Genomic DNA, 27,615 nt, shown 5'->3' with positions numbered 1-27,615 from the left:
GCCCTGAGAGTTTCAAAACGAGGCTACCTTTGTTGGGCAACAAATTAGAGGCCTGGTGAAATGGTCCGTTTCCTGGAAACACACAAAGTGAGAGGACCTGAATGTTCAGGGTGGGAGTCAAATATGTTAGTTGCTTTAACATAAAAGTGAAATTAAGTAGTTACAAGTCTTCTTAAGATGCACCATGGCCTGTCAAGACGATTGTCACCTCCCGGGTGATAAAGCCGGCTTTGGCTGTATCTTATACTGGACTCGGCCTAAGCTTTCTGTTTACACAAGATTTTTCAACAGTTCAGCTTCACGGAGCCACTGAGACAGCTAGCTGCTTCTGGGTTCTCTCAAGACTAGGAATAACGTAGGAGAATAATGTATTTTTTGTTTCTACTAAAAATAATGCAAGTTTTCACTTGATGATGTTTGGGGGGAGGTTTAACTCAGGCTGGTCTCTAGGACACAGACACCGTTGTCCTCCAGGATCACTGGGGGAGCGAGGTCTGTTTAGTTTACAAACAAAAGTTAAACCAAAGGCTATGGGGAAACCACCTTCCATCTCTAGAGAGACTGGCGTCTGGAGCTTTGCCTGAGGCTGGGCCCTGCATGGGTGCTATCCCTTCTTCCCCTCTGCTTTTAGAACTTGGGTTTTCACAAACAGTTCAGTGGGAAATTGCCATGAACACCATTGTTCGTTTGTTCCTTCTCTCTCTCTCTCTCTCTTTTTTTTTTTTTTTTTTGCTTCTCAAGGGATCATATTCTTGTGTCTTTCTCTCCTATTTGACTTAGAGAAACAAGTCAAGGGTGAAATTTGGTCTCGTTGTTGAAGCGCTAATTCCGCTAACTGGCTTCTCCCCCATAATCCCAAACACTACGGAGCGAGCTCGCAACCTGCTCTTTTCCATTCTGGATGTGGTTCTCCTGCATAAGCAATTCTTTGATATCGACTTGGAAAAGACGTGCACTTTTCTTCACAAGAAATAAAAAAATAATAAAGTCATTGTGGCCAGATGCAGTTGTTCTTTTATTTCCATTAGTGAAATGAGATTTCCAGGAAGATGGCAATTGAATCACAGCCAGGCAGGTGGTTGAGGGCCATGCTTGCTGCAGCAGATCCAGGGTAAGCCAGGGAGGCGCAGGCCTGGGGCTGTGTCTCGCTGGAACTCAAAACCACGGCTTTGACCCTGGGAAGTTCCTCTGTGTGGAGGGCAGGGAGGATAATGTTGCCCCAACGAATCCTCCTAGGAAGGTCTGTCCTCCCCCACAGCAGCCAGAGGGCGCCTGTGAGCAACCGAGTCTGGTCAAGATCCCTCTGTCCAGAACTCTCCATGGCTCCCACCTGACTGGGAGTAAATGACAAAGTGGTCCCTGTGGCCTACAAGGTACTGCATGGTCTGACTTGTCACCTCCCTGCCTTCAGCTCTTCCCACTTGCCCCCTGCACTCTGCTCCAGGCTCATTGACCTCCCTGCTGCTGACTGACCGCACCGGGCCCCTGCCTCAGGGCCTTTGCATTGGCTGTTTACTCTGCCTGGAACCCTCTTACCCCAGGTAGTCACGAAGCTCTCCTCACTCCCTCCTTCACGTCTTTCCACAAATTTCACCTTCTCATTGCCTCTCCCAGCCCCGACCCCATTCACTATGTTAGTATTGCAACACCTCTCCCAGCATTTCTGATGTCTCTTCCCCTATGTCCTTCCCACAGCCCCTAGAATATAAAATACTGTATCATTTACTCGTTTAACTTAAATGTCACTTTCAATGTCATATTAGCTCCTCGACTGCAGGGATTTTTAAATATTTCACCACCATACCCAACTCTGTTCCTGTCCAATACAAAAAACAAAAACAAAAAACGCCTTGCCCTGGCTGCTGTGGCTCAGTGGATTGAGTGCTGGCCGGCCAACCAAAAAGTCCCCAGTTTGATTCCAGTCAGAACACATGCCTGGGTGGCAGGCCAGGTCCCTGGTTGGGGATGTGTGGGAGGCAGGCAATTGATGTCTCTCTCCCTCTTTCTCCCTCCCTTCTCCTCTCTCTAAAAGTACATAAATAAAACTTAAAAAAAAACAAAACTTGGTCTTTGTTCCTGGTTCCTGGCACACATCTCTTAAAATCCACATTATCTCCAGAGTGCTAAGTGTCTTTTATGTGCTAGTAAGAGGCCTGGGGTGGGGTGGGGAGGGGGGTTGGTAGCTTCAGGATGGGAGTTGGTTTCCAGGAAGACCAAGCCATGATTAGAGTGTTGGCAGTGTCAGCTCAGCCCCCAGACCTCCAGGAAAGGGGAGGGGCTAGAGATAGAGTGACTCACCAAGGGCCAAGGATTTAATCAATCATGCCAATGTAATGAAAACCAGGGTGTCCAGCCCATGGCCTGGGGGCCGCATGCAGCCCAGGATGGCTTTGAATGTGACCCAACACAAAATCGTAAATTTACTTAAAATATTGTGAGATTTTGTGTGGGTGTGTGATTACGTGTTGCAATGTATTTAATGTTTGGCCCAAGACCATTCTTTTTCCATTGTGGCCCAGAGATGCCAAATGGTTGGACATCCCTATGGGCCTAAACAGTGGAAGAGCCTCTGGGTTAGTGAACACATCAGGCACCAGGAGGGTGGTGCGCCCAGACAGGGCATGGAGTCCCACACGCCTTCCCCATGCCTCGCCCTGTGCATCTCTTCCATCTGACCCTTCCTGAGCGGTAGCCTTCATAATACATGTCATAGCAGGTAGAGCACTTTCCTGAACTCTGTGAGCCATTCTCATCAAACCTGAAATGGAAGGAGGATAGTGGGAAGCCGCTGACTTTGCAGCCAGCTCAGAAGTGTGTCACACCTTGGGCACCTGCCACTTGCAACTGGCATCTGAAATAATGGCCGTCCTGTGGGACTGGGCCCTTAAATCTGTGGCTGCTGACATGGGCTCCAGGTAGTTAGTGTCAGGATTGAACTGTAGGACACCCAGTTGGTGCCCACAGAGACTTGCTTGATGTGGAAAATCCTCACATAGTTGGTGCCAGAAGTGTTGTGAGTGAAAATCGTTTATTTCTAACATACAGCAGGCACTGGAGAGATGTTTGTTCAGTGAATGAATGACCTGCAAAGCCCAAAAGTGAGCGAGGTCCACAAGCTTGCACACAGTACAAGCATTCTCATCTCTGCTCTCCCTGCCTGCTCTCTGCAGCCTTGCCCCGCCACGAGGCGGCCCCCTCTGAACCAGGTGAGTTGCAGAGAGGGGGTGGGAGCTGCTCTCTCCTGGTTACCTGAGTTAACAAGTTAGTTTCCCAAAACCAGGTCTCTCGGCCAGCTTGGGCTCCATGCCCACGTCTGAACCAGTGACTGAGGTCAGACAGATGAAACGTGCTGACTGCCTGGCTGGGTGTACACACCCACCCCTAGCTTAGGGACTAAAATCTGAGAGGTGGGCTGGTTCCAAAGAAAACTAGGTGTGTTTTCTAGAAGTGGGAGGTGATTACAGCAGTAGCAGCTATGATGTGCCCATTACATCCTCAAAATCTCCCTAAAAGAAAGATGGAGGGATTAGATAAATTACCATTTGCAATCCCCAACAAAAGAATTGATTCAGTCTGCTATGGTCACTGGATGAAGTCCTTGGTTTGAGTCTCAGCCGTGACCATGCCACCCCTTAGAACCACCTGGATAAATATGTTAAGTCCCTATGCCCAGGTCACAGCCCAGCCCAATTAAATCAGAACATGGGGATATGGTGTAACCGCAGAATCAGCACAACCTGGTCCTATCACGTTTCTAACGTCAACCAATGGTCGTCGGTGCCAATTCAACGCCAGTAGAACTCCCCAGTTTTACAGTGCGGTGAAAAGGAAACTTTATTCAATGCAAAACAGCTCAATTGTGATACAGCACAGCTGAGAAATCAGCACAGCTGGCAGACAGCCCTGGGGCTTGGCCACTGTCCCGCTAGACAGCTCTGTTCTTCTCGGGTCTGCTCTCGCAGGCTCCATGTCAGCGCTGGTCTGCTCTGCTCTGCTCAGCCAGGGAAACACTGCCTCCAGTCTTTGATGGAAAGGGAAAGAGTGCTCCCAGAGCTAGAGGGAGGCTGGCTTAGATAGACAGAAATCCCCAGCCCTGGCCCCTCATTGGTCCGTCCTCATGCAAATAAGGACTCCAAATCCTCGCAACTTGATTGGTCCAAAAGGCACTCTCCTGATTGGTCAGAATAGAGCTGCTCTGTTTGGTCAGAGCTTTGCAGCTCTTAAAAAGGGAAAGCCTCAATCTTATTGGTTGAAATAGTATTCAAGAAACTCCTTTAGAAGGGCTGGCTTAGCTAGCAGGAACACAGTGCCGGCAAGCAGAGGTAAGTGCAGAGTCAGGTAGTTCAGTGCAGGCTTCTCCCCGAATTGAGTTTGTGTGAGAGGCCCCTGTGTAGACATGGCTGTTTGGCTGTTTTTAAAAATTTGAACCAGTTAGCCATTAGGAACGCTTTTTAGTAGGTGTCTTCTTTCTCAGGATTCACACTAACAAAACCTAGTACCAAAGTTTAAACCTTGGATACAGCACTTGGAAGTAGCATTTGTGAACACCACTCACAAGTGACACTCATAAACTCTTAACTGCTCCCCCCAGTAGAAACGAAAACCCAGGACATGATTGGAATCTGAACACTGAAATCCTTTCAGAGGCAAAGGGTCTGTTGTCCAAGAAGATCCGGTATTGAAACCCCTTAAATCTTGTTCCAAACCCTGGAAGGAGGAGACAGATTTGAGCCTTGCCTCCTGTCTCCTTGCTGGCCGACCTCACAACAGATGCTTTTTTCCTTTCTCAAAAGCTAGTGCCATAGAATTGGCTTCTGTGCACACGAGGCCTTGCCTGGTAACCACGGGGTCCAGGCTGGAGTATTCTGTTAAACTCCGAGGGAGCTCCAGTGGACAGCCGGGCCTGAGAACCAGGGATTTATAGGAAATACAGGAAAGAGAGGAACAAGGTAAAGGCTCTACAGAGCAGCAGCAGCAAATCCAGAAGGTGTGCAATTCCCAGCATTCCACACTCTTCCTGCAACAAATCAAAGGGAGGTGGGGGAAGAGGAGGCAATCCAGAGCAGTCTTCTCTCACAGTGTGTTCCCCGTGCCAGCAGCATTGCCCAGGAACGTGTTAGGAATGCAGACCCCTGGGCCCGCTCCAGATCTCCGGAGACGGCAGCTCTGGGGGAGGGTGCTGGGCGGCCTTAACAAAACATCCAGAGGATTCTGACGCATGCTGTCATTTCAGAACTACTAGATTCAAATAAAAGGGACGTAGGAGACATGACACACATGGTGTGTGGACCTTGTTTGGATCCCAATTCAAAGAAATCAAATGTAAAAAGACATTTTGAGCTAATTCGGAACATTCAGTGATGACCTGCGTGTTCAGTGATGCCAAAGAAGGGCTGCTAATTGCCTTAGTTGCTGTCTTAGTCCATTCAGGCTGCTATAACAAAATATCATAGACCAAGTCATTTATAAACAACAGACATTCATTTCTCACAGTTCTAGAGGCTCAGAAGTTCAAGAGGAAGGTGGCAGTAGATTCAGTATCCAATGAGGACCAGTTTCTTGGTTTGTGAATGGATGTTTTTTTTACTGTGTCCGCTCATGGCGGGAGAGGTGAGGGAGCTCTTTGGAGCCTCTTTACAAGGGCGCCGATCCCATTCATGAGGGTCCCACGCTCATGAACTAATTACCTCCCAAAGCCACACCTCCTAATACCATCACCCTGGGGATTAACTTTCAACATATGAATTCTGGGGAGACACACATACTCAGTCTGTTGTTATAGTGGCATTAGGGTTGGGAACACAAATGTATACATTTTTGAAGATGTGTAGTGATGTATGAAGGGGTAAAATAACATTGTTTGGGATTTGTTTTAAATTCATCAAGGCAAAAATTGCGATAGTTAAACAACAATGTCAAACTCTTGGTGATTGCTGAATCTGGATTAGGTGTATATGGAGGTTTCTTTGAACAAGTTATCTTTCGTGAATATTTTAGGGCTTTTTTCACATAATAATTTACAAAACTAGACCAGCGCACGAGCAGGCAGGCCCTGTCACCCCACCCGGGAACGCAGAGCTAAAACCACTGCCAGCTGGTGTGGGGAAGCAGAGCGAAGGAGGGAGGACTCGGGAAGACAGGGGTTTCCCAAGTCTGTATTCTCCGTCTCCCTTCAAAAAGCAGCGAGAGTGACAGGGAGAGTGAGTCCACAGCGCCCGCAGCCAGGCGTCCTGTCCTCCCCGGCCGGTCAGCCCAGCTTGACAAACAGCAGCAAGGTGGCCAGGATTCCTGGCAGCTGAAATGGGAGAAGAAAGAAACCTTGAACCAAAACTTGAAGGATTTCTGAAACCTGAATCAACTTGGATACACAGAGATGGGGAGCATCCTGTTCCAGAAAGTTCAGGGGCAGGGTTTTACGGATGGCGTGAGTCCCTCAGGGCCACGCTGGAGACAAAAGGACCACGTTGTGGGGGCTGGTTCCTCCTGGGAGCCTGACTGTTACTCCCTCCTTGTGGAAGGGGGTGTGGTATAGTTTGCAAATGCATATTTAATATACATTTGTACAATAAAAAATACCCACTTTTAAAATACAAATCAGACAGATGAAACGCACCCATGGTTTGGCCGGTGGTGATCTGCAGAAACACACTGCTACACACTGAGAATCAGCGTGGGGCAGCACAAGGGGGAATTCTTGACGGCTCCAAGAGGTGGAGGGTGTTTTTGAAGTAACAGCTTTATTGAGATGTACTTTGTATAGCCTACAATTCACCTTTATAAAGTATACAGTTACATGGTTTAAGCCCTTTACATTCAATGTAATTGCTGAGAAGATGGGATTTATAGCTGTCATTTTGCTATTTGATTTCTGTTTGCCTTTCTTGCTGTTCTTCTCCGCATTCATCATGGCTCCTTTTGCCTTAGGTATTTTCTAGTGCACCATTTTAATTCCCTTGTTGTTTCCTTGACTATATTTTAAAGTTATTTTCTTAGTGGTTGCCCCGGGGATTATAATGAACATCTTTACTTTTTACAATCTAGTTTGGATTGACAGTAAATTAATTCCAGTAGCCTACCAAAACTTTGCTCCTATATAGTTTGTGTACTCCAACCTTCTTTGTGCTATTATTGTCATGTGAATTACATCTGAACATGAGTCTATCAACACAGTTTTATGGTTGGTTCCTTATGCAATTATATTTAAATGAGATAGGAGAAGAAAAGTTTTTAACAAAAAAATATATTCTTCTCCCTGGGGCTTATTTGAACTTAGCCCTGAGCCAAGATCCGCTCCTTGGGCAGGCCCGGGGATGAGAATAGCTCCTGTGCGTTGTGTTTCCATAGTGAGTGGCTTCAAGCATCTTTAGTGGTGCATGAAGAACTCACCCTCTTTCTGCCACTGTGTCCCTGTGATCCCTGCTTTGGGTAAGATGTCTCTCGAGTTGATGACAATAACTTCCCAGAATCAAAGGGCATTGTGCAAAGCCTCTGATGCGCGCCACCTCCTCAATGCCTGACGACAAACAACGGGGCGGCCCGTCTTACCCACGAGGGAGGCTGTGCTCCTGACTCACAGCCAGACGGCTAGCGAGTGACATAACTAGGACTGGAGTCCGGAGCCCACTCAGACCTTCAACCAGAGGAGTGCAGGCCAGACTCATGAGCTGGATGAAGAAGGCCTATCGCCAGGGTAAGCTGTTTCTCACCTGAATCAGGTCTGAGGGCGCCAGTACCCACATGCCTTCCCCTTGCTTCCTAAGTGAACCAGGAATGAGGTCACTCTGCTTAAAATCACCTCCCAGTTGTATATTTCTCCTGAACGTGTACTTTATCACCATAACACAATACATTTTCCAATTTCAAAATCATATTTCTTGTCTCTCCCTGCTGATTAGGTCAGCTTCGTGAGAGCAGAGATGTTTTTTTAAAAAGTGTTTATTTATTTATTTTTAGAGAGAGGAAGGGAGGGAGAAAGAGGGAGAGAAAGACCGAGATGTAGCCGCCTCTGATGGTCAGGGGGTGGGGGAGGCGCGCCCCCAACTGGGGACCCGCCTGGCAACCCAGGCAGGTTCCCTGACTGGGAATCAAACCAATGACCCTTTGGTTCACAGGGCAGCGCTCAACCCACTGAACCACACCAGCCAGGGCGAGACTTTTGTTTCTTTAATTCAAAGTTGTATCCCTAGTGTCAACAACACTGCCTGGACATAGTACCATATTTTGCCATGTATAACGCGCTCTTGTATATAATGCACACCCAAGATTTTGGCCCAAACTTTCAGGAACAGCATCCATTATTCATTTATTTATATTTAGAAACAAAACCAATTATCGTATTTCAGGGTATTATTTTGCATGCAGATATCATTGTTGCTTCCTAGAGTTACACTTCTAATGCTTAAGCATAAACAAAAGAATTCAAAACATTTATATAGATACAGATTTAGTACTACCCATGCATAATGCACATCCTTAATTTTCCCTCAAAAATTTGGGCAAAAATTGTGCATTACACACAGCAAAATAAGGTAGGCGCTCAATAAAATTTGGGGAATAAAAATAAGGAATGTTCAAACCTCTCTACTGGCTTCCTATCATACTCAGAACAAATCCAAGCCCCCTCTGCAGCCGCCAAGCCCTTACATGATCTCGTCCCCTCAGCCCCCCGCGCTCATCTCCCCCTGCCTCCCTTCCCGTTCTCCCTGCTCCAGCCACACGGGCCTCCTGCTGGTCCTCACGTAAGCCAAGCTTACCCCAGCCTCAGGGCCTTTGCACCAACAGCTCCCTCTGCCTTCCCCCCATACACACACACACACACACACACACACACACACACACACACACACGGCTTTTCCTCGCCTCCTCGGGTCACTGGTCAACTGTCACCTCCTCAGACAGTCCCTCCCTAGTCTTCCCTATTCCATCACCATGTTTTACTGCCTCCCCACTGGATGTCATTGCCCCAATGCAGGGATTTTTGCCTTTTTGTCACTGCTGTGTCCTCAGGGCTCAGAACAGGGCTTGGCCCACAGTAGGTGCTCAGTAAGGGAGTTCCGCGCGCCCCGGGAAGCTGGGCCTTACCTGTAACATGGCCGCCCCCAGCGAGCCCCTGCTCAGGCTGAAGCTTTGGGCCTTGGCTATCTTCAGGAGCGCGGGGAAGCAGCCCTGCGGATACGAACATTGAAGCAGGCAGGACCTGGTCGGAGGCTCACAGACTCCAAGGCCCCGTCACTACCCACCCTTGTCGGGCCATCCAAACGGCTCTCAGATTCAGGGAGGATAAAGGGACCAAACCACAAGGACCTCGGCTCCTTGTCGCTTGACTGCCCCCAGCACTTCAGCATCTTCCCAGCCTCTCGTTCTTCACACACGCCCCCAGAACACCCCCTCTGGGGGCTGACATCCAACTGTGGCAAGTAAGAAAGAACACAGCCGGATGTCCCGAGCTATTACTAGCTCTGCGACCTTGGAGAGGTCACAACTCCTTTCTGTGCCTCCGTGTCCCAACTGTGGTTGTGGGTTAAAAGAAAGAATGTACACAAAGTACACAGTAGTGGCCTGACCCAGAGCCAGCCTCCAGGAACTCTTCGTTATTTCTGAGTGTTCTTTATGTACGAACGTGGGGCTAACACGGATCCGGCACCTTCTCACTCGTTTCTCACACAACCCCAGGAGGCAGGTACTCCTTTTCTCCATTTTATAAGCGAAGAAACTGAGGCTCGGACAGAGGAAGAGATGGGGCACAGTGGGTGAGCAGAGCAGCTTCCGGCTGGTGATGGGGTCGTCACCGCCCTTGCTGTGGCCACTGAGATGCCCCCACCTTCTAGGCTCCCAGCACTTCTTGTTTCTGGAAGCTCGGGCTGCCTTGAGCCCACTCTTAGCAGTTCAGTGCCCCCCTTCACTTAAAAACACTTATTAAGTGCCTACTGAATGCTGAGCACCCAGCAATGTATAAAACAGACAAAATTCTTGCCGTGGTGGCGCTGACGTTTGAGTGGGGTCTACAGGTAATAGGTACTGAATAAGCGCTGGACAGACAGTGAAGCAGGGTAAGGAGACGGAGGGCGATGGTGATTTGGGGGGAGATCCTTTCATAGAGAGGGGGTCTAGAACAGTCTCACCAAGGAAGGGACAATGGAGACAGACTAGAAAGAAGTGAGGTAGGAAGACATGTAGGGGAACAGAATTCTAGGCAGAAGGAACAGCCTTTGCAAAGGCCCTGAGGCTGGCATGTGCCCAGTGTGTGTGTGCTGCGGTGCGGAGGCTGGTGTGGCTACATCAGGATGAGTGAGGAGGCGAGTGGAAGGACAGGAGGTTTTGCAGGGCCCAGTGGGCCAGCGTGTGGCCCATGTTCGTTTCCGAGACTCTGGCCTGGGTCTCGGCCTGGCCAATTCCGCAGGAGCCGTTCAGGTGATGAGTGAATTAATGAATGATTGCTATTTCTTCTCTCAGAGAAGACCATTGTGTTCATTTACCCACGACATAAGTCAAGAGGAAGATGGGGTGGGGTTTAAAGTCCAGCTCCACCACTCCTTGGCTGTGGGAAGCTCTCTGTGCCTCAGTTTCCTTATCAGTAAAATGAGAGAAGAGCCTGGAAGGATGCAATAGGGATTGATTCCAAAAAGTGAATGCCCAGTCACGCGGCCTTCCTTGTTGTTAAGATGGTCACTTCTCATTGTTATTACAGTTTAAGTTCTTTGTTCTGCAGGCAGTGTGACCCACGCAATACACTCAGGCCCATGCGGACGCAAACCCCAAAGTCACGTGGCCTTGAGACGTTCGCGTCCCCTCCCTGAGCCTCACTTTCCTCACCTGTGACGCGAAGACGGTAACCCTGACTTCCCAAGGCTGTGCTCACGAAGTGAGCTGAAACTCAGTGAGTGGCTTTCTCTCTCCCCTGTCCCTTTTCAGCTGGGGTCCCCACAAATATGCAATTTTTATCAAAGTCACCAGTCCTGAGGGTCTACCATGGGGTCTACAACCGAATCTTGGGTTACCTTCTGGTGGATGACATCTGCGGATACGTTGCGCCCGTCGCAGGCCACGGTCCCGATGGACTTACAGCAGCTCCTGGGGTAGGCGTAGCCGGTCGTCATTTCAAAGGAGGAGCCGGAAAAATCTGTGTAGTTCTTCACCCCACAGCACTTCAGCTGTAGAGAGCAGAATAAACACTTGAAGACTTCCTTTCAAATATTAAAATAATAAAAACAGTAGACATCACAGTCACCATGGCTACTGTCTAGGACAGTCACAATATTCCAGGGCCTGCTAAATGTGTCCCTTACCCCCACCCCTGTCATGGCTCAGAACCCCCTCCGGGGTTCTCCCCTCACCTGGGGCCAGAGCTGAACTGCTCACCATGGCCCACAAGACCCTGCATGGCCTGTGCTGTCACCTCAGGCCCTCGTCTCTGCCCAGTCTCCCTTTTGCTCACTCAGCTTTAGCCTCACCGGTCTCTTTGATGTTTCTGAAACACACTTGGCAAGTGCCAGCCTCAGGGCTTTTACACTTGATCTTAGCCAAAAGGCTGAGAAGCGATAGCCTCAGGGCTTGTACAGGGGCTGTTCTCTCTTTTTGGAATGCTGTTTTCTCGAGTATCTGCATGACTCTCTCCTTCACTTCATTCGCATCTCTGTTCAAATGTCCCTCTTCAGAAAGGTCTGCTCTGATTCTTCCTTTCAAGTTAGCCACAACCCCTGTATCAGTCAGGCTGAGCTAAGTGATGCCACGTAACAAACAGTTCCTCATCTCCGCCATTTGTTTTTCTTCATACCATGTGCTCATCACAACTTGGCAGGGGAACTCTGTTTATCAGAGTCACTGAAAGACTCTGGATGGAGCGGTTACCATCCAGATTGTTCCACTATTGTGGCGAAGTAAAAGAGAGCTTCAGAGACCCTAACACTGACAATTAACTGATTTGGCCTGGAATTGACACACATCACTTTTGGTTACTGCTCACTGGCCAGAAGTCACCACATGACCCTCAACTGACTTCCAGGAGGCCAGGACAGGCCATTTTACTGTGTGCTGAAAACAGGTGAAAAAAAGCACTTACAAGTCAAAAACCCTTGTTCTCTATACCTTTACCCTGCCTTGTTTCTCCTCATAGCACTCATCACCTCTTATACCAATGTTTTCTTGGTAGCTTCTTGTCCATCCCGCCCTCCGCCCAAGTATCAGCGGCAGAATGGCAAAGATTTTGGTTTTGTGTGCGGCTGTGTCGCCAGGACCCTCTGTGCTGACGAGTCCCAGCACATAGTAAGTGCTCAATAAAGGTTAGTTGAAGGGCCGTATGAATGAATGAGAGATATTCTCTACCGTCTCAAGCTTGAGAAGCAAAAACTAGGAGGTGGGCAAGTCCTCTACTCATTGTGTGTCACCTCCCAAGCCCCATAGCAGTTCCTGGGCCCAAGACTAAGATGCGAAAAGATGTGAAGCATCTTCAGGAACAAGCACAGGATTCCCCGTCCAAACCCGCCCTGGCCTTGGCCTCAGAGGAGCTTAGATGACACAAGGAGGCCCATCCTCCTTCTTAAGTAGCCAAGATTCAAACTGTCCGTCTTGCTGGTTCACACTCAGGCAAACAACTGCTACTAAAAAAAGGGGGGGGTGTTGGCAAGAATGTGGAGAAACTGGAACCCTTGTGCTTTGCTGGTGGGAATGTAAAATGGTGCGGCCGCTGTGGAGAACAGTGTGGAAATTCCTCAAAAGAGGTTAAGCATAGAATTGCCATATGATCCAGCAATTCCAGTTCAGGGTGTATTCCTAAAACACCGATTTTTCAGCCAGTGTGCCGCAAGAATTTTTAAAACATTCACACATGCAATACCTGACTATTTAGTCAGGGGCACTTTCCTTTAGGTTGTCAAATAAAAAAATGACAACAGCCAACACAATAGCCATCTGGCATGAACACATCAAAATTATACCTAATTTTTTTTTTTTTTGTCAGATTAGCAACGAATATATTTTTGGTGTGCCACAGAATTTAAGTAATTAGTTTATGTTTGTTATGATATGAAAAAGGTTGAAAATTCCTCGCCTAAAAGAACTGAAAGCAGGGTCTTGAACACCCAAGCAGGATTTGCACACCCACGTTCACAGCAGCCCTATTCACAATAGCCAAAAGGTGGGAACGACTCAAGCGTCCTTTGATGGACGGATGAGTAAGCAAAATGTGCTGTACCCATACAATGAAATATTTTTCAGCCTTAAAAAGGAAGGAAATTCTGACACATGCTACAACATGGGTGGACCCTGAGGCCATTTTACTGAGTGAAATAAGCCAGTCCCAAGCGGGCACATGCTGTAAGACCCCACCTGCAGGAGGTCCCTAGAGGAATCAGATTCATAGAGACAGGAGGCTGAATGGTGGGGGCGGGGGGCCGGGGGGCAGAGGGAGTGTTGAATGGGGACAAGAGTTTCTGTTTGGGAAGATGAGAAAGTTCTGGAGACCGATGGTGGTGATGGCTATGCAACAATGTGAATGTACTTAATGCCACTTAAAAATGGTTAAGATGGTGAATTTTATGTTATGTGGATTTTACTCCATTAAAAAAAGATGTGAATCTCACCTTTTCCATGACTAAGTTCCATTCCATGGAATAGTCATCTGGCTCATTGTAACCTCTATAATTCTTCTTCAGGGTCACAAAATTGTGTTCCAGGGCCATTTCTTGAACCTCAAAAATGAAACAGGAAGCCATGAACACACAAAATAACAAGATGTCGCCTTGACTAATGTGGTTCGGTTGGCTGGCCATTGTCCCGCAAAGCAAAGGGTCGCTGGATTCGATTCCAAGTCTGGGCACACGCCTGGGTTGTGGGTTCAGTCCCTGGGCAGGGCACTTATGAGAGACAACTGACCAATGTATCTCTCACATATCCACGATCCTCTTCCTCTCTTTCTCCCTCCCTTCCCCCTCTCTCTAAAAATAAATAAATAAAATCTTTTTAAAAAACAGCAAGATGCCCCGTTTGGTGAGGCTTCCTGGGGACAGAGTGAGGAGGTGGGGGCTTCCCTTCTGCCTCCTTCACGCTCCCTCCCCCGGGCCGTGGGCCTGGGCTGGAGGATGACAAATCCAGGCTACCGCCAGCCCTGAGAGGGACGCGGGGAGCGCGTGGGTCTCAGAGGCGAGCGCATCTGGTCAGAGCCATCGCAAACCAGTTTGAATCATCTGCTCTTTCCAATCGCCCACACACCCGCTACCCCTCCCCATTCGGTTGTAACTCAATTAAAGTCTAAAATATCATCAGCAGCAACCGAATTTCTCTCTCTGCACAGAAAAAGGAACAAATTTAATTTTCTATTTTTTGGATAAAGGTCTAAATTTTAAAAATTTGCCCTGAAGAGGTGATAGAGTCACATGGTTCAAAATTCACCAAGCACAGAAGGGTGGGCCATGAGAACTCTCCCACCTTTTTCTCCCAGCCAAGTTCCTCCCACTCCACGAAGACAACTGTCACTGTTTCCTGTGTCCCAAAAGAGATATTCTATGTGTGTCAAAGCAAGTATATTCTGATATTTTCCTCCTGGCTTTATACTACTCTCGTTCTACATCTGGCTGTTCTCTAACAAGCATAGCAATTGCTCTTGGTCCCCTGCTTGTGTCCCGTGGCCTTTGTCATTCCTGTGCACGCTGTGCCTGGCTTCCCACTGCCAGCAATCGAGGGCTTTCTGTGGCTTTTCAGCCACCTGCATCCTAGGAGCAGCACTCAAGCCATGACTGAAGGGAGGTGGCAGATCAACGCTGCGGCTCCCTGGCCCCTTGGGAGGAAAACCAGATGCGTGTCCTGCATTGCCTGCCAGATGCCCCCAGCAGAACTGAGCCCAGATGCCCACAAAGTCACCTTTTATGGGCCAGATTCCCTTCCCTGCCTCACTTCCTTGTCCTCTACAGGGTCTTCTTGGGATCAGCTCTCAAATAAACCGGGAGGCTTCAAATTCTTGTCTCAGAGCTGGCCTCGGGGGCACACAAATGAGGACGTCACTATGTCCTGAAGAACACAGCATCTCATTCATAGAGGCCCTTCTCTTTCCTTCATTCCGCCCGCATTGGACTGTCTTGTGACGGCTATTATATATTACCCCTCCCCCAATACTGTTCACTAGGCCGGGGGCAATCTTTTGCACACCCTGCTACGTTTGTCATCCTGCCCTCGAATAAGCAAATCTTTGGATGTTTCCTAAAAATGAGACGGTTGGGTCAAAACATCTATCTTCGTCATTTGGATGGCTTTTGCTAAATAGCCCTCTGTTTTCAGCACATTTCAAAAGCCCCAGCAGCTTTTACAGCTTTTCCCTTACTTCTTACCACCCCACCGCCAAAAACAGGAGAGATGGTCAAATTAACTCGGCCAGTTTCTTGAGGCCTCCGAGGAGAGGTCTGAGGCTTTGGGCTTTTTACCTCATCTCTGAAGGCCCCGTCCCCTTTCCTAGGGACCTGCGGTCCAGCTATTCCAGGGTCTGGGCGAGCAGCGCAGAGCCTGAGGGCCTCCCGGCCTGGGGTGTGGGGGCGGGGGCTTCTGTTGATTTTGTTGGTTTTCTAATGCGGAAGAGGGAGAAGCAGCACTGTACTCACCATGGGAAGGAAGGCGAGGACCACTGTGGCAACCATGATTTCCAGAAGGAGAATGACGACCATGCACAAGAAGCACTGGAAGACACAGGGTGGGGCCTATGGGGGCTGGGAGCCTGCTGCGAGGGGCTGCCCACCCCAGGCCCCGTGATCTCTGGGTTTGAAAGAACTCACACCCAGTGGGGAAGGGCGTGTGACATCTTTCATGTGTCGATTTCTCACCTGTTGTCCAGGTTGCTGGCAGTGGGGTATTCTTAGGAGCCAGTGGCTGGACCTCCATGTCATGCCCGGCACTTTGTGGGTGTCAAGGAAGCTTAAGTGGGGATCTCCGGGTGAAGTAAAGGGTGTCTATTGCCAATATGGGGGGGGGGGGGGTGAGGCGTGGCAGGGAGAAAGCAGAAAGATAGCAGGGAGGACAGAACAGGACTCCCGGAGGAGGGGAGAAGCCTCCGACTCCCTCATGTGGGAGCAGGGTGACAACTGAAGGGGAGGGACAGGAGGGTGCCAGGAAGAAACTGTCAACATTTGCTGACTAACACGTCCAATAAATTCACTTGCACAGTGGAAAACAATGGGAAATTGGGCAAGCGGAGGGGAGGTCTTCAAGTTACCCATTAAGGAGAAACCGCCTCCTTCCCTGCACCTCAGTTTCCCCATCTGTACAATATAGAGACCCAGCTCCAGGGGTCTCAGTGGGTTCTGTGGAGCTTCGTGAGGCCAGATGGGAGCAAAGTAAGGTCAGCTCCTGGCTTCCCTTTTGCTCATTTCCATTTGTGCTTGTTATTATTATTAAGACCTGCTTGATAATTTAGGCTTTGAGTCACCAGGCTGGCCAATGGCAGGACTTATCTGGCCTTGACACAGAGAGGCAGGAAAGTGCAGTGGATACACCCTCGGGGTGCCCACAGCCCACAGGGCGTCCACCATATCCCACCTGGACTGGCACAGGGCCTCTGCACTGGTCTCCCCACGCTGTTTCCCCCATGGACACCAGAGGGCGCCTGTGAGCATCTAAATCTGGCAAGTTGCTTCTCTGCTCAGAACCTTCTGTAGCTCCCACACACTAACCAAAAGACTTTGTTTTTGTGAGTGAAGTCTCAGAGGTTTTGGAGGGATGGATTGGATTTGCAGATGGGTTGGATGTGGGGTGTGAGAGAGAAGACTCAGATTCCTCCAAGTTAAACTATGGATAGAATAATGTCCCTATCGTATTAAAGATAAAATCAAATATCACTAATAAATATTTGCTGAACATAATTAAGAAATAAAATGAGAGATGATGGAGCTTCAGGGAGGAGGAGGATGGGGGTGGGGTACTCTAGGAGGTGACTAGAGTAAGACTCCCTGAAACCCCCAAATTGCAATAACTGGAGATTTGTAGCAACACAACGGAGGAAGGAAAACAAACACAATGAAGACAGATTGAACAAAAACGGGGGATAATCTGCTCTGAAAAGATTTTAAGGGAAATGGGAACGGGAAGCTGGGAACTGGATTTTGGGAAACTGTTTAGCCAAGGTTGTGTGTAAGAATAAGGCATGTAAAATCTGAGACATGCTATCTGCACAATCACACTTGAAACTTTTATACCCCATGTACTTGAACGTGTACTTGTGCATGTATGATGATTACAACAGTGTTGTATTAGTGGGGCGGAAAGAGCCGCGTGCTCAGAACAGACTCAAACACAACGGAAACTTGTGTAGACCAACGAAGACCTGGAGGGCCACTCAGTAAAGGGGGCAGTATGTCATCAACTGGAGAAAAAAATTAAATCAGATCCCTACCTCACACCACACACATGGTTAAATTCCCAAAAGCTACAAAGCTAAAAGTGAGAACGCAGGCTTAAAATTACAGGAAAAAAACCTAAGAGTATAATTTATGGCCTTGAGTAGGGAAGGGGTTCTATGTGAGACACAGCACAGAGGAAAAGATGGCTGCATCAATGCCATCAAATGAAACACCATAAACTCTGTAAGCTAGAGGATGGGAAAGATTTGCAGTGTGAGCAGCGAGGGGTTCATATGTGAGGGGAGAGTTTGGGGATCTGCATGCAGATTCAACTTACAAACAAGAGAGTGCCTCTGCTTTCTCTGGTTGTCCCGTACCACCCTATGAAGCCAAGCAACACTGTGCTGCAGCCTGTCACCAGACACAAGTAGGCAGCATGGAGCAGGAATGCAGAGGACAGCCCTAGGACTCTTGTGAGGACAGCTCCCCTGAACTTGACACAGATGCCCAGGCCAATGAGGATCACGCCAGACATCTTTAGAACAGAAATCAGAAAGGGAAAGCCAGTCTGTTAGTTGTACACAAATAGAACTTTCTAGGGGGCAGCAGGGAGGAGCGTGAAGGTCAATAAAATTAGCAAAAACATTTTTAAAGTGATAATACCTTGTGTTAGGGAGGATGTGGAGAAACATTCTGATACGTTGCTGCCAGGCAACAAACTTTTGTGTGTGCCGGGGCGTGGGAAGGGGGCAGGCAGGAGGAGGACACTCACAATTTATATTTAAACCTTAAAGTTTTTATGATAAAAAACTTTACCTAGAAATCTCATTTCTAGATATTCAGCCTAAGAAAAACAGCCATGTATTTGGCTTAGTGCCAGGATGTTCATTAAGTACAAATATAAAAAATTACTGCCCTGGCTGATGTGGCTCAGTGGATTAGGTGCTGGCCTGAGGACCAGGGGGTTGCTGGTTCGATTCCCTGTCTAGGGCCCATGCCTGGGTTGCAAGCCAGGTCCCCAGTAGAGGGTGTGTGAGAGGCAACCACTCATTGATGTTTCTCTCCCTCTCTTCCTCCCTCCCTCCCCCTCTCTAAAAACCAATGAATTAAAACCTTTAAAAAATTACTGAAGCATTAATGAATGAATAAAAATCTTTTAAAAAATTACTGAAGCAATCAGTAAGACAGAGTGGGTAGGTAAATCGTGGAATGGCCACGCAATGCGACCACAGACTGATACTTTCAACAATGCTGTAGGACAGGGGGGTGGCAATTTTTTCCTGAAAAGCCCTGGATATTATGAGCCTTGTAGGTTGTAAGTTCTGTTTTGAGCCAGTGTAGCTCAAAAATAGCCATATTCAATTTGTAAACAATTTTAAAAATTTACAGATACATTTTATATATGTCTATCTATCTGACTATACTCTGCTTACCTCTATTGTAGCAGAATGTTTTAGTAATACAAAAAGGTGTTTTCAATGCATTAATAAGTTTTTAAAAAAGTGGATTGTTGCCCTGGCTGGTGTGGCTCAGTGGACTGAGTGCCGGCCCGTGAACTGAAAAGCCGATTTGATTCCCCATCAGGGCACATGCCTGCGTTGCAGGCGAGTTGACCGGCTCGGGGTGTGCAAGAGGCAGCTGGTCGATGCTTCTCTCACATATCGATGTTTCTCTCCCTCTCTTTCTCCCCCCCCTTCCAGTCTCTCTAAAAATAAATAAATAAAATCTTATAAAAAAAAGTGGATTGTCAGCAGTCAGGCCCTTTGGTATTTATCCAATGGCATTGAAAACTTACGTCCTCACGCAGCCTTGATAAACCAGAGGCCCTGCAGCAGGATTTACTAAAGTGCTGCGTTGGGATCGTAGCCCTACCAGGGGCCTTCATGCGCTACACATGACTTTTGAAAGTTTTATATGTGCAAATTGGGTATATAAACAGTTCCCTGTTTTTCTAAGAGAATGCAATAAATGTAGTATTGTGGATAAATATTTTTAAAAACTAAAATGTTTCTAGCAGCTAGCAGCTTTATTTAGAATTGCCCCAAACTCGAAGCAACCCAGATGCTCTTCAGCAGGTGAATGGACAAATAAACTGTAGTACATTCAGATGGTACATACGAGTTTTTAAGCCACGAAAAGACATGGAGGAACTTTAGAGGCCTAACGCTGAGTGAAAGAGACTGATCTGAAAGGGCTACATGGTGTATGATTCTATGGATAGGACATTCTGGATAAGTCAAAACTAGGGAGACAATATAGGGGTCCGGTGGTTGCCAGGGATTAGAGGGGAGGGAGCATGAATAGGCAGAGCACAGAAGATTTTGGGGGCAGTGAAACTTCTCCATATGGCAACAACTTCAACCCATGTGCCACAAGAATTTTTCAAATATGCAATATCTGACTAGTCAGGGGCACTGACCTCTGTTCTCTTAGGTTGTCAAATTAAAAGATGACAGCAGCCAGCATGACAATAGCCATCTGGTGTGACTGAAACAAAATTATACCTATTTTTTGTCAGATTGGCAAAATGTATAATATATTTTTTGGAGTGTAACAGAATCTTAGTAATTAGTTTATGTGTGCCATGAGATGAAAAGGTAGAAATTTGCTGCCATAGGATACTAAAATGGTGGATATTCGTCAAAAGCTACAGAATGTACAAAACCAAGCGCTAACGTAAACTATATATACTGTGGACTTCGGGAGATGATGTGGCAATGTGGGTTGATCAATTATAACATAGACACCACTCTGGTGGAGGTGTTGATAACGGGAGAGGCTGTGCACGTAGAGGGGCAGGAGGTGTATGGAAAATCTCTTCATCTTCTGTTCAATTTTGCTGGGAGCTTATAACTGCTCTAAAAAATAAAGTCTACCAAAAAGGTGTAAAATTAATTTTTTTAATTGATTTGAGAGAGAGAGAAACATAAATTTGTTCCACTTACTTAAGCATTCCTTGGTTGATTCTTATATGTGCCCTGGCCTGGAATCGAACCCACAACCTTGGCGTAGTGATGGATGGTCTAACCAAATGAGCTACCTGGCCAGGGCTAAAGTGAAAAAGAAATTTTAAATCCTCGTCCCAAGAATATGTCCATTGATCTTTAGAAAGAGGAAGGGAGAGAGAGAAATATTGACGTGAGAGAAAAACATCAATTGGGTGCCTCATGTACATGCCCCGACTGGGAATTGAACCTGCAACCTAGGTATGTGTCCTGACTGGGAACTGAACCCACAACTCTGGTGCATGGGATGATGTTCCAACCAACTGAGTGACACTGTCCAGGGCTAATGCCAAAAAGTTTTTTAAAGGAAAAAAACGTGGATTGTAAAGCAATAGCATCCCATGTTTGTTACACTGTTTTTAAAAGGAATATAGAAAAGTCTGGAAAGATCTAGTGATGATTTTTATTGAGCAATGTTCTCATGATAGGCATAAGCCCTTTAAATGCACTCTTTTAATTCCCATCAAAATGTCACAGTACGGGTAACAAGAGGAGTGATACTTAATATTCTTCTCCTTCCTCGTAGCCTATCTTTATAACTATTCTCCTATAAAAACAATTACTCCTTGAATAGTGCACACTTACAGTTATTTTTATAGTGAGAAAAAAAAATGCTGCCCTGGCTGGTGTGGCTCAGTGGACTGAGCGCCAACCTGCAAACCAAAAGGTCCCTGGTTGGATTTCCCCGTCAGGGCACATGCCTGGGGACATGGTGGACCAGGTCCCCAGCTCAGGGCGTGAGAGAGACAACCAATTGATGTTTCTCTCGTATATCGATGTTTCTCTCCCTCTCTTTCTCCCTCCCTTCTCATCTCTCTAAAAATAAATAAATAAAATCTTTTTTTAAAAAAAGGAAAAAAATGTTTTGAAAATTTAAAGGACAAAAAAAGACCACTCCCTCCTACCTTCCCAAAACAATTTAGTTTTCTGCAGGATTTGACTTCGAGCCACTCTCCCTCCACTGGTGCTGGGCTCCCAGCTCACACTCCTCAGTGACAGTCACAGGCTCTAGGTCAACAGAGGCTACGCCTGTTCCCAACATGTCCTGTGCCTCGTCAGCTTGCCCTACATCCCTCCTGCTTCCCTGGGGACCACAGATCTGGATGCCAATGAATTTGGATCAACTTATTTCTGTCTTCGAGGGAGTTAGCTGTGGAGGAAGGGCTGAGAAGCCTGGGGGCCTGGGTTGTGACATACTTACAGCTATGAAACCATTGAAGAAAGCTAGCAGTCTCTTCAAGGAAGAATAGGGAGTGTGGATTTCAGCCATGTCAGCCAGACTGCAGTGCACCGGACATTAAGTGGTCATCTTCCTTATCCTCTAGGCTACTGTTTCCTGAGATGGTAGAGGCCTGGGGGGTGGGGGGCAGTAAAGCTGTCTTGCTCTACCCCTACCCCTCTCTGCCCTGGCTGCCCAATCACCTGCAGGGGAGGGGGTCCAGCTGCCACCCCCTTCAGTCATGAGCCTTTATCACATCACAATCGGATGCCGGCGCAAGGCTCCCAGTGCCAAGGAAGTGGGTGCCCCACACTGCCTCCCTGCTGGCTCCTCCAAATAGGATGCACAAGTGGTGGAAAAAGACATGGTGTACCACCCTGGTACCCCAGATGCCACGAGGGTCCTGTGGGTCAAATGCTGAGTACTGACCACTTATGTGATTAGGTGCCCCCTGCTAGACTGGGGGGCTTTAAGGGGGAAGGGGCCTTGGCTGTCCTATTCAAGACTGTCTTCCCAAAGCTGGATACTCAGTAGGTGCTCAAGAAACCAGTGTGGAATGAATGAATCAAGAGACACCATGATGCAAGAATCTAACTACAAGCTACTGGGTCCCCAAAACCCCTGCCCGCACATCAGCTCATTCGGCTCATCCTTCTCATTCACAGGGTCCAGAGAGGCTGAGCTAACTGTTTGAGGTCACACAGGAAGCAGGATGAAGGCGGGGCTTTGAAGCTGTGACTGTGTCATGAAGGTGGGAACCTGTGACTCCTGCCCAAGAACCCATCCTTTCCCATCTGAGGCCCACTCCGCCAAAGCTGGTGAAGTGATTGTCCCTGAGCTCATGTGTCATTGACCACTGGGACTTTCTTGATGATAACACAGATGTGGAGGGCATTTCAGGGTGAAAATTGTGCATGCGGGCAGAAAGCCCTCAGGTCCGGCTCCCGCAGCCCCTCACCCACACCGTCTCCCTGCCTCCCACGCCATCCGAGTCCATGCTACAACACCCCTGCGCCCTCTCTGTCCCGCCCGGGGCTGGAATGTGTCTGCGCTCAGGTCCTGGAGGGCTCAGGGCTTTCAGAATCTTCTGTGACCCCCAGGGCCAAGCTCAAAGGAAGAAAAGACTTTATAGTTGGATTAATCTAATGAATGCCAACTCTTCTAGGTCTTGTAACAGGTGGAACTAAGCAAGATATTCATGGAAGAAGGACTGTCTCCTCCCTGGTCCAGGTCCATGTTCACAGCTAGGAGTACGTCCTTCCACATCTTTCTCTAAATGGTCTTTTAAAATAAGGAGCCTCAGCTAGGGGCTGACGGCCCGAAAATGGGGGTACAAAGGAGGGCGAGAAATGGGGGTGAAAGTGAGCATGAGAAAATGCAGGGTGCAAAGGAGGGTGGAGAAAAGGGGGATGCAAAGTAGGATTGGGATGGAAGTAGCGACGCAAGGAGGACGGAAGAATGAGGGGTGGATAAGGGCTGGGAGGCTGGGAGACAGAGGATGGTGGAGCGCCTACGTCGAAGGGGAGCAACGAGGCTGGTAACTGGGTAAAGGAGGACCCTGTGCGCTGGGTAAGGTGACCCCTCCGAGGCCCCGCCCCTCCCTGGCTCCGGGACCCCGCCTCCGGCTTCACTGCAAGGCAGTGGGCCCGGGTCTCGGTCTCGCGCGCCCTCTGGCGGCTACCAGTGGATACGCGGCCCTACGTTTGTCCCGACTGTGACTCAATCCGCGAATGTCAGGAGAGTCATAAAGCTCCAAGAGTGTAATTTGTGAGGAAATGTAGGGACTAACCCCACCGCTTTAAGCCTCTCAACACACACCCATTGAATTGATGTGAAGAGACAGAATTGCGGAAACATCCTGCGAATTACAAGTGCAGGTCATTTGGTAAAAAAAAACATGCAAGAAACCAGTACAAATTTATCAGTGACACTACAAAGGTTCTTGAAAAATAGCTAAAAGCTCCTCTTGAAGTGGTGCTACAGAGCCATTAGGAGGACATTTAAATACCAATGTAGAAATAACACAAGTCATTTCAATATTTCCTTAATTACAGGGCTTAAGGGTGTGTGGATATAGCCCTAATTTATTTCTCCGCATGCTTGATCTCCTTCCTTGTGTTTTATGAGATGTTTCTTAATGCACAATTTGCAAGAAAAGGGAGTGTCTTAAATACGCATGCGCAGAGACACACACGAGCTAATTTCTGTCAATAGCGCATGTTAGTCTATGAACTGTCCTTAAATTCCTGGATTTCTCATCAACAGCAAGAACAGGAGGTTCAGGAGATAAGTTCAGCTGGTCGACTGTTCACATAAAATTTGCAGCATTGATATATGTTTGTGTTTAGGGCCCATGAAACATGGATCTACCCTTGATGAAAAGTATTTTGTGGTTTACGATATTTTAGCAACAATCATTAGGGGAGGAGATGACAAATCAGAATCCACCACACAACAGAAAAGTCTGGAGCTCAAGAAAGAAAGATACCTGTCCATGCTGCGGCTGGGCTGCCTCCTTGACATCATTCACTCTGGAGTTCCCAGGCCACAGACCTCAGCTCTAACCAGGGTGCATGGATGTTGTCGAGTTATAACATTGTGGGCTGAATTTTTGACGAGAGTAGATGATCATAGCAACAATCGTTGTTGCCAATTGAAAAAGAAGCAGGCCGCGTTTCCACCATTAGGGATTCTTCTGTTTGGCTGATTGGTTTTCAAAAATTCCAGTTATTTTTTCTTCTTCACGTCCTGACTTATTTTTGAGCCTTTGTACTCTGAGTGCCGAGGGCCTGCGGAATGGGAAGTGGGGGTGACAGGAAGGCCCCCATCCTACAGGAACACTCACTGCTCTCGTTTCCTCTGTCTACATGTTAATCTCGAATTTCTGCCCCTTTAGCTCAGCAGAGACTCAGCTTCTGGAAAAGAGGGAGTAAATTAAAGAACACCGAGAGATTTGGGGTGATATTCACAAAATCAGCTACAAAGTACTGCCCAGGCAACAAGGGGCCAGACAGAGCAGGTCTCAGCGATGTCGACTCTGTGGGACTTGGAGGCCAGGGAATTCTTGAGGAGGGCTCAGACAGAGTGGCTACTAACCAGTGGGTGCAGGCGACACTCCAGCTTTTGTTATCATGTGGGTTTTTTTTAAAACAACTTTAACATTTTTAAAAATTGACTTGAGAGAGAGAAAGAAACATTGATTTGTTGTTCCACTTATTTATGCATTTATTGGTTGACACCTGTATGTGCCCTGACTGGGGATCAAACCCTCTACCTTGGTGTAGCAAGGTGACATTCTAACCAACTGAGCAGCCAGGGTTATAATTCCTCTCTTGCCCCGGTGGCTGGTGCCTGGGCAGCCAAAACTCTTCGCATCCCACCGAAAAGCTCAAAAATAGCCTCAGATATTCTGCACCTGTGGGGGTCGCAAGAGGAACCTATAACAACCACAAATGGGACTTCTTAAAGCATGTGAGGAACTCTGGCTGGTGTGGCTCAGTGGATCGAGCACCAGATTAGGAAATCGAAGGGTGGCTGGTTCGATTCCCAGTCGTGGCACATGCCTGGGCTCTTGGCATGTCTCTCTCACATGTTGATGTTTCCCTCCTCCTCTTTTTCCTTCCCTTCCCTTTTCTCTAAAAATAAACAAATAAAGTCTTGAAAAAAAGTGTGTGAGGAGCGATTCCCCTTCTAGAAATTTATGCTACAGATTTATTCAAACACACATAAACCAGGAGTTGGCAAACCCACAGAGTAAATATTTTTTGCTTTGCAGATCATACCATCTTTGTTACCATTCTGCTGTTGTAGCCCAAACAACATGTAAATAAACAGTATGCAAATAAATGCAAACAAATGGGCATTGCAATACCATGATGTAAATAACAAAGAGAATGTTGTTTACAAAAGCAGGTGGCCGGATATGGTTTCGTCAACACCTGTTCTAAAGCCTAGTTTGAGCTGGTGAATGAATGCAAACAACCTAAGTGCCCTTCACAAGCAGACTGGTTAAATTCAACAAGATCCAACCATAGAAAGGTGTTATGGACCGAATTGTCACGCCTCCCCCCAAATTCACCTATTGACATATTGACATGTAGTCAAATCCCCCCAATGTGACTGTATTTGGAGTCATTATGATTAAATGAGGTCTTGTCCCTGGGTGGTGTGGGTCAGTGGATTGAGCACCAACCTGCAAACCAAAATGTCGCTGGTTTGATTCCCTGTCAGGGCACATACCTGGGTTGTGGGCCAGGTCCCCAGTAGGGGGCGTGCAAGAGACACACAGTTGATGTTTCTTTCACACATCTATGTGTCTCTCCCTCTCTTTCTCCCTCCCTTCCCCTTTAAAAATAAAAATAAATAAAATCTTTTTTAAATGATTTTTTAAAAAAGATTAAATGAGATCCTAAGGGTGGGCCCCTGATCCCATAGGATCAGTGCCCTTATAAGAAGAGGAAGAGACACCAGAGACCTCCCTGTGCAAAGACATAGGAAATGCTGAGTGAGGACACAGCAAGAAGCTAGGAAGAGGACTCTCAGCAGAAGTCAGCTCGGGCGCATTGATCTTGGACGTCTAGCTTCCAAACAATAAGAAAATAAATGTCTGTTGTTTAACCCATGCAATCTGTGGTGTTTTGTTACTATGGTCCAAGCTCATGCAGACCCAAGTGATCCTCTGTAGCTAAGAAAATGCATGCCGAGTAGCAAAAGTACTCAGAGACCTGCATGAGAAGTGCTCCAAGTGGACGGTCTCTTAGGTGAAGAAATAAGGTGCAAAGCCACAGGTATGGAAGGCATGAATGATAAACACACTGTGCTCTATCCACACAGGGGAATATTATTCAGCCTTAGGAATGAAGGAATGAAGCTCTGACACATGTTAGTGTGGATGAACCTCCAAAACATCACGCTCAATAAAAGAAGCCAGGCACAAAAGGCAACTTGTTGTCTGATTCTCTCTCTATGAAATGTCTGGAACTGGCAAACTGGTAGAGGCAGAAAGTAGATTTGCTCTTGCCAGGGCCTGGGGCGGGGGAAGTGGGACTGCTTACTAAGGACTTGTTTTCCTTTGGGAGCAATGAAAATATTTTGGAACTAGATAGAGGTCGAGTTGCACAACATCATGAGTGTACTACATGTCACTGAACTGTACATTTTAAAATGGTTAATTTTATGTATGTGAATTTCACCTTAATAAAAAAAAAAAAAAATCTGACCCTAACCTCCCCCTATAAAAGCAGAAACATTTTGATCTTTCCCAAATAACCATAGACAGATGGTGCTTGTTGTGAATCTTTGAGGGAGGCTATATTGTCAGGGGGAGGGCCTTAACCCGTGTTTGTTCAGGTCCTAGTGTCCCCATTGACTGGCCAAGTGCCTTAAGCCATGGCACTCATGTGGCAGGGCTTCAGTTTCCTTCCCTGCCAAAAGGTGCTAATGATGACATCTGCCTCCCAGAGTCACTGTAAGGCTTCCCTGATATTCTCTACTCAATGAGCTTAGCATGCAGCAAGGCCTCGGCCAATGCCAGCCAGGAGTGTCACCTTAAAATTGTGAATATCCTTTTGTTACTGGTAAGACGGTGAGCAGGCAAGGCCTCAGTCCTTGTCTTGTTGAAAGAAAAAAGTTCAGTCAAGAGACTAGAGCAGCAAAGCAAGAATTTATTGGCTGCAGCAAAAACACACTCAGGACAGAGAAACAAAGAAGGACTTAACAAAGAAGCAGCAGCAGGAGAGCCCAGGCTGGGCTGCCTTAGTTCCCTGGGAAGTCAGAGAAAAGGGGGCCTTGAGGACAGGTTCTGAGGGTTAGCCCAGGATGAGTGGCTGCTGCCCGCTGCTCCCCTGGTTGCAAGTCTCATGGGGACCCTTAGAGGTAAGGAGATGCGTGTCTGTGGGGGAAGGAAAGGGGGAAGGGAATGGCGCAGGTGTGCTCCCCAGAGGCAAAACGGTGGAGGAGTCCTTTGTCTTAAGGGTTATCTCTCTCTTGCAGGCAGGAATCTTAGGAAAAGTCTCAGGGAAGGATCCTAATAGAATATCCATCATCTTTTCCAAGTGCGCCCTTTCAGGGTTGAAAT

At 47.6% G+C, this 27,615-nt stretch overlaps 1 protein-coding gene across 1 annotated transcript; it reads right to left on the bottom strand.

Annotated features, from left to right (window-relative positions):
* Positions 1–6,247: 6,247 nt before the first annotated feature.
* On the bottom strand, positions 6,248–21,590 carry TSPAN16 (tetraspanin 16). Its single transcript, XM_054562065.1, has 7 exons — positions 21,522–21,590; positions 17,653–17,850; positions 15,585–15,659; positions 13,578–13,685; positions 10,998–11,150; positions 9,082–9,165; positions 6,248–6,295 (listed from the first exon to the last, which is right to left on the bottom strand). Exons 1-7 carry the CDS (start codon positions 21,588–21,590, stop codon positions 6,248–6,250), a joined length of 735 nt encoding a protein of 244 aa, XP_054418040.1.
* Positions 21,591–27,615: the final 6,025 nt, after the last annotated feature.

This window comes from Pteronotus mesoamericanus, unplaced genomic scaffold, assembly GCF_021234165.1.
Source record: "Pteronotus mesoamericanus isolate MK-2021 breed Mesoamerican mustached bat unplaced genomic scaffold, CSHL_Meso_final scaffold_636, whole genome shotgun sequence".
In the NCBI taxonomy this organism is placed as follows: Eukaryota; Metazoa; Chordata; class Mammalia; order Chiroptera; family Mormoopidae; genus Pteronotus; species Pteronotus mesoamericanus.
This window is presented reverse-complemented; position numbering and strand designations above follow the sequence as displayed.

Coding starts and splice junctions, on each gene's coding strand:
- TSPAN16 (XM_054562065.1), bottom strand. CDS start 21,590: ATGGCTGAAATCCACACTCCCTATTCTTCCTTGAAGAGACTGCTAGCT. Junction 15,660..17,652: donor GCAGAGGCACTCTCTTGTTT/GTAAGTTGAATC, acceptor TGTGTCTTCCAG/TGCTTCTTGTGCATGGTCGT. Junction 6,296..9,081: donor TGGGGGCGGCCATGTTACAG/GTAAGGCCCAGC, acceptor CTCCCATTTCAG/CTGCCAGGAATCCTGGCCAC.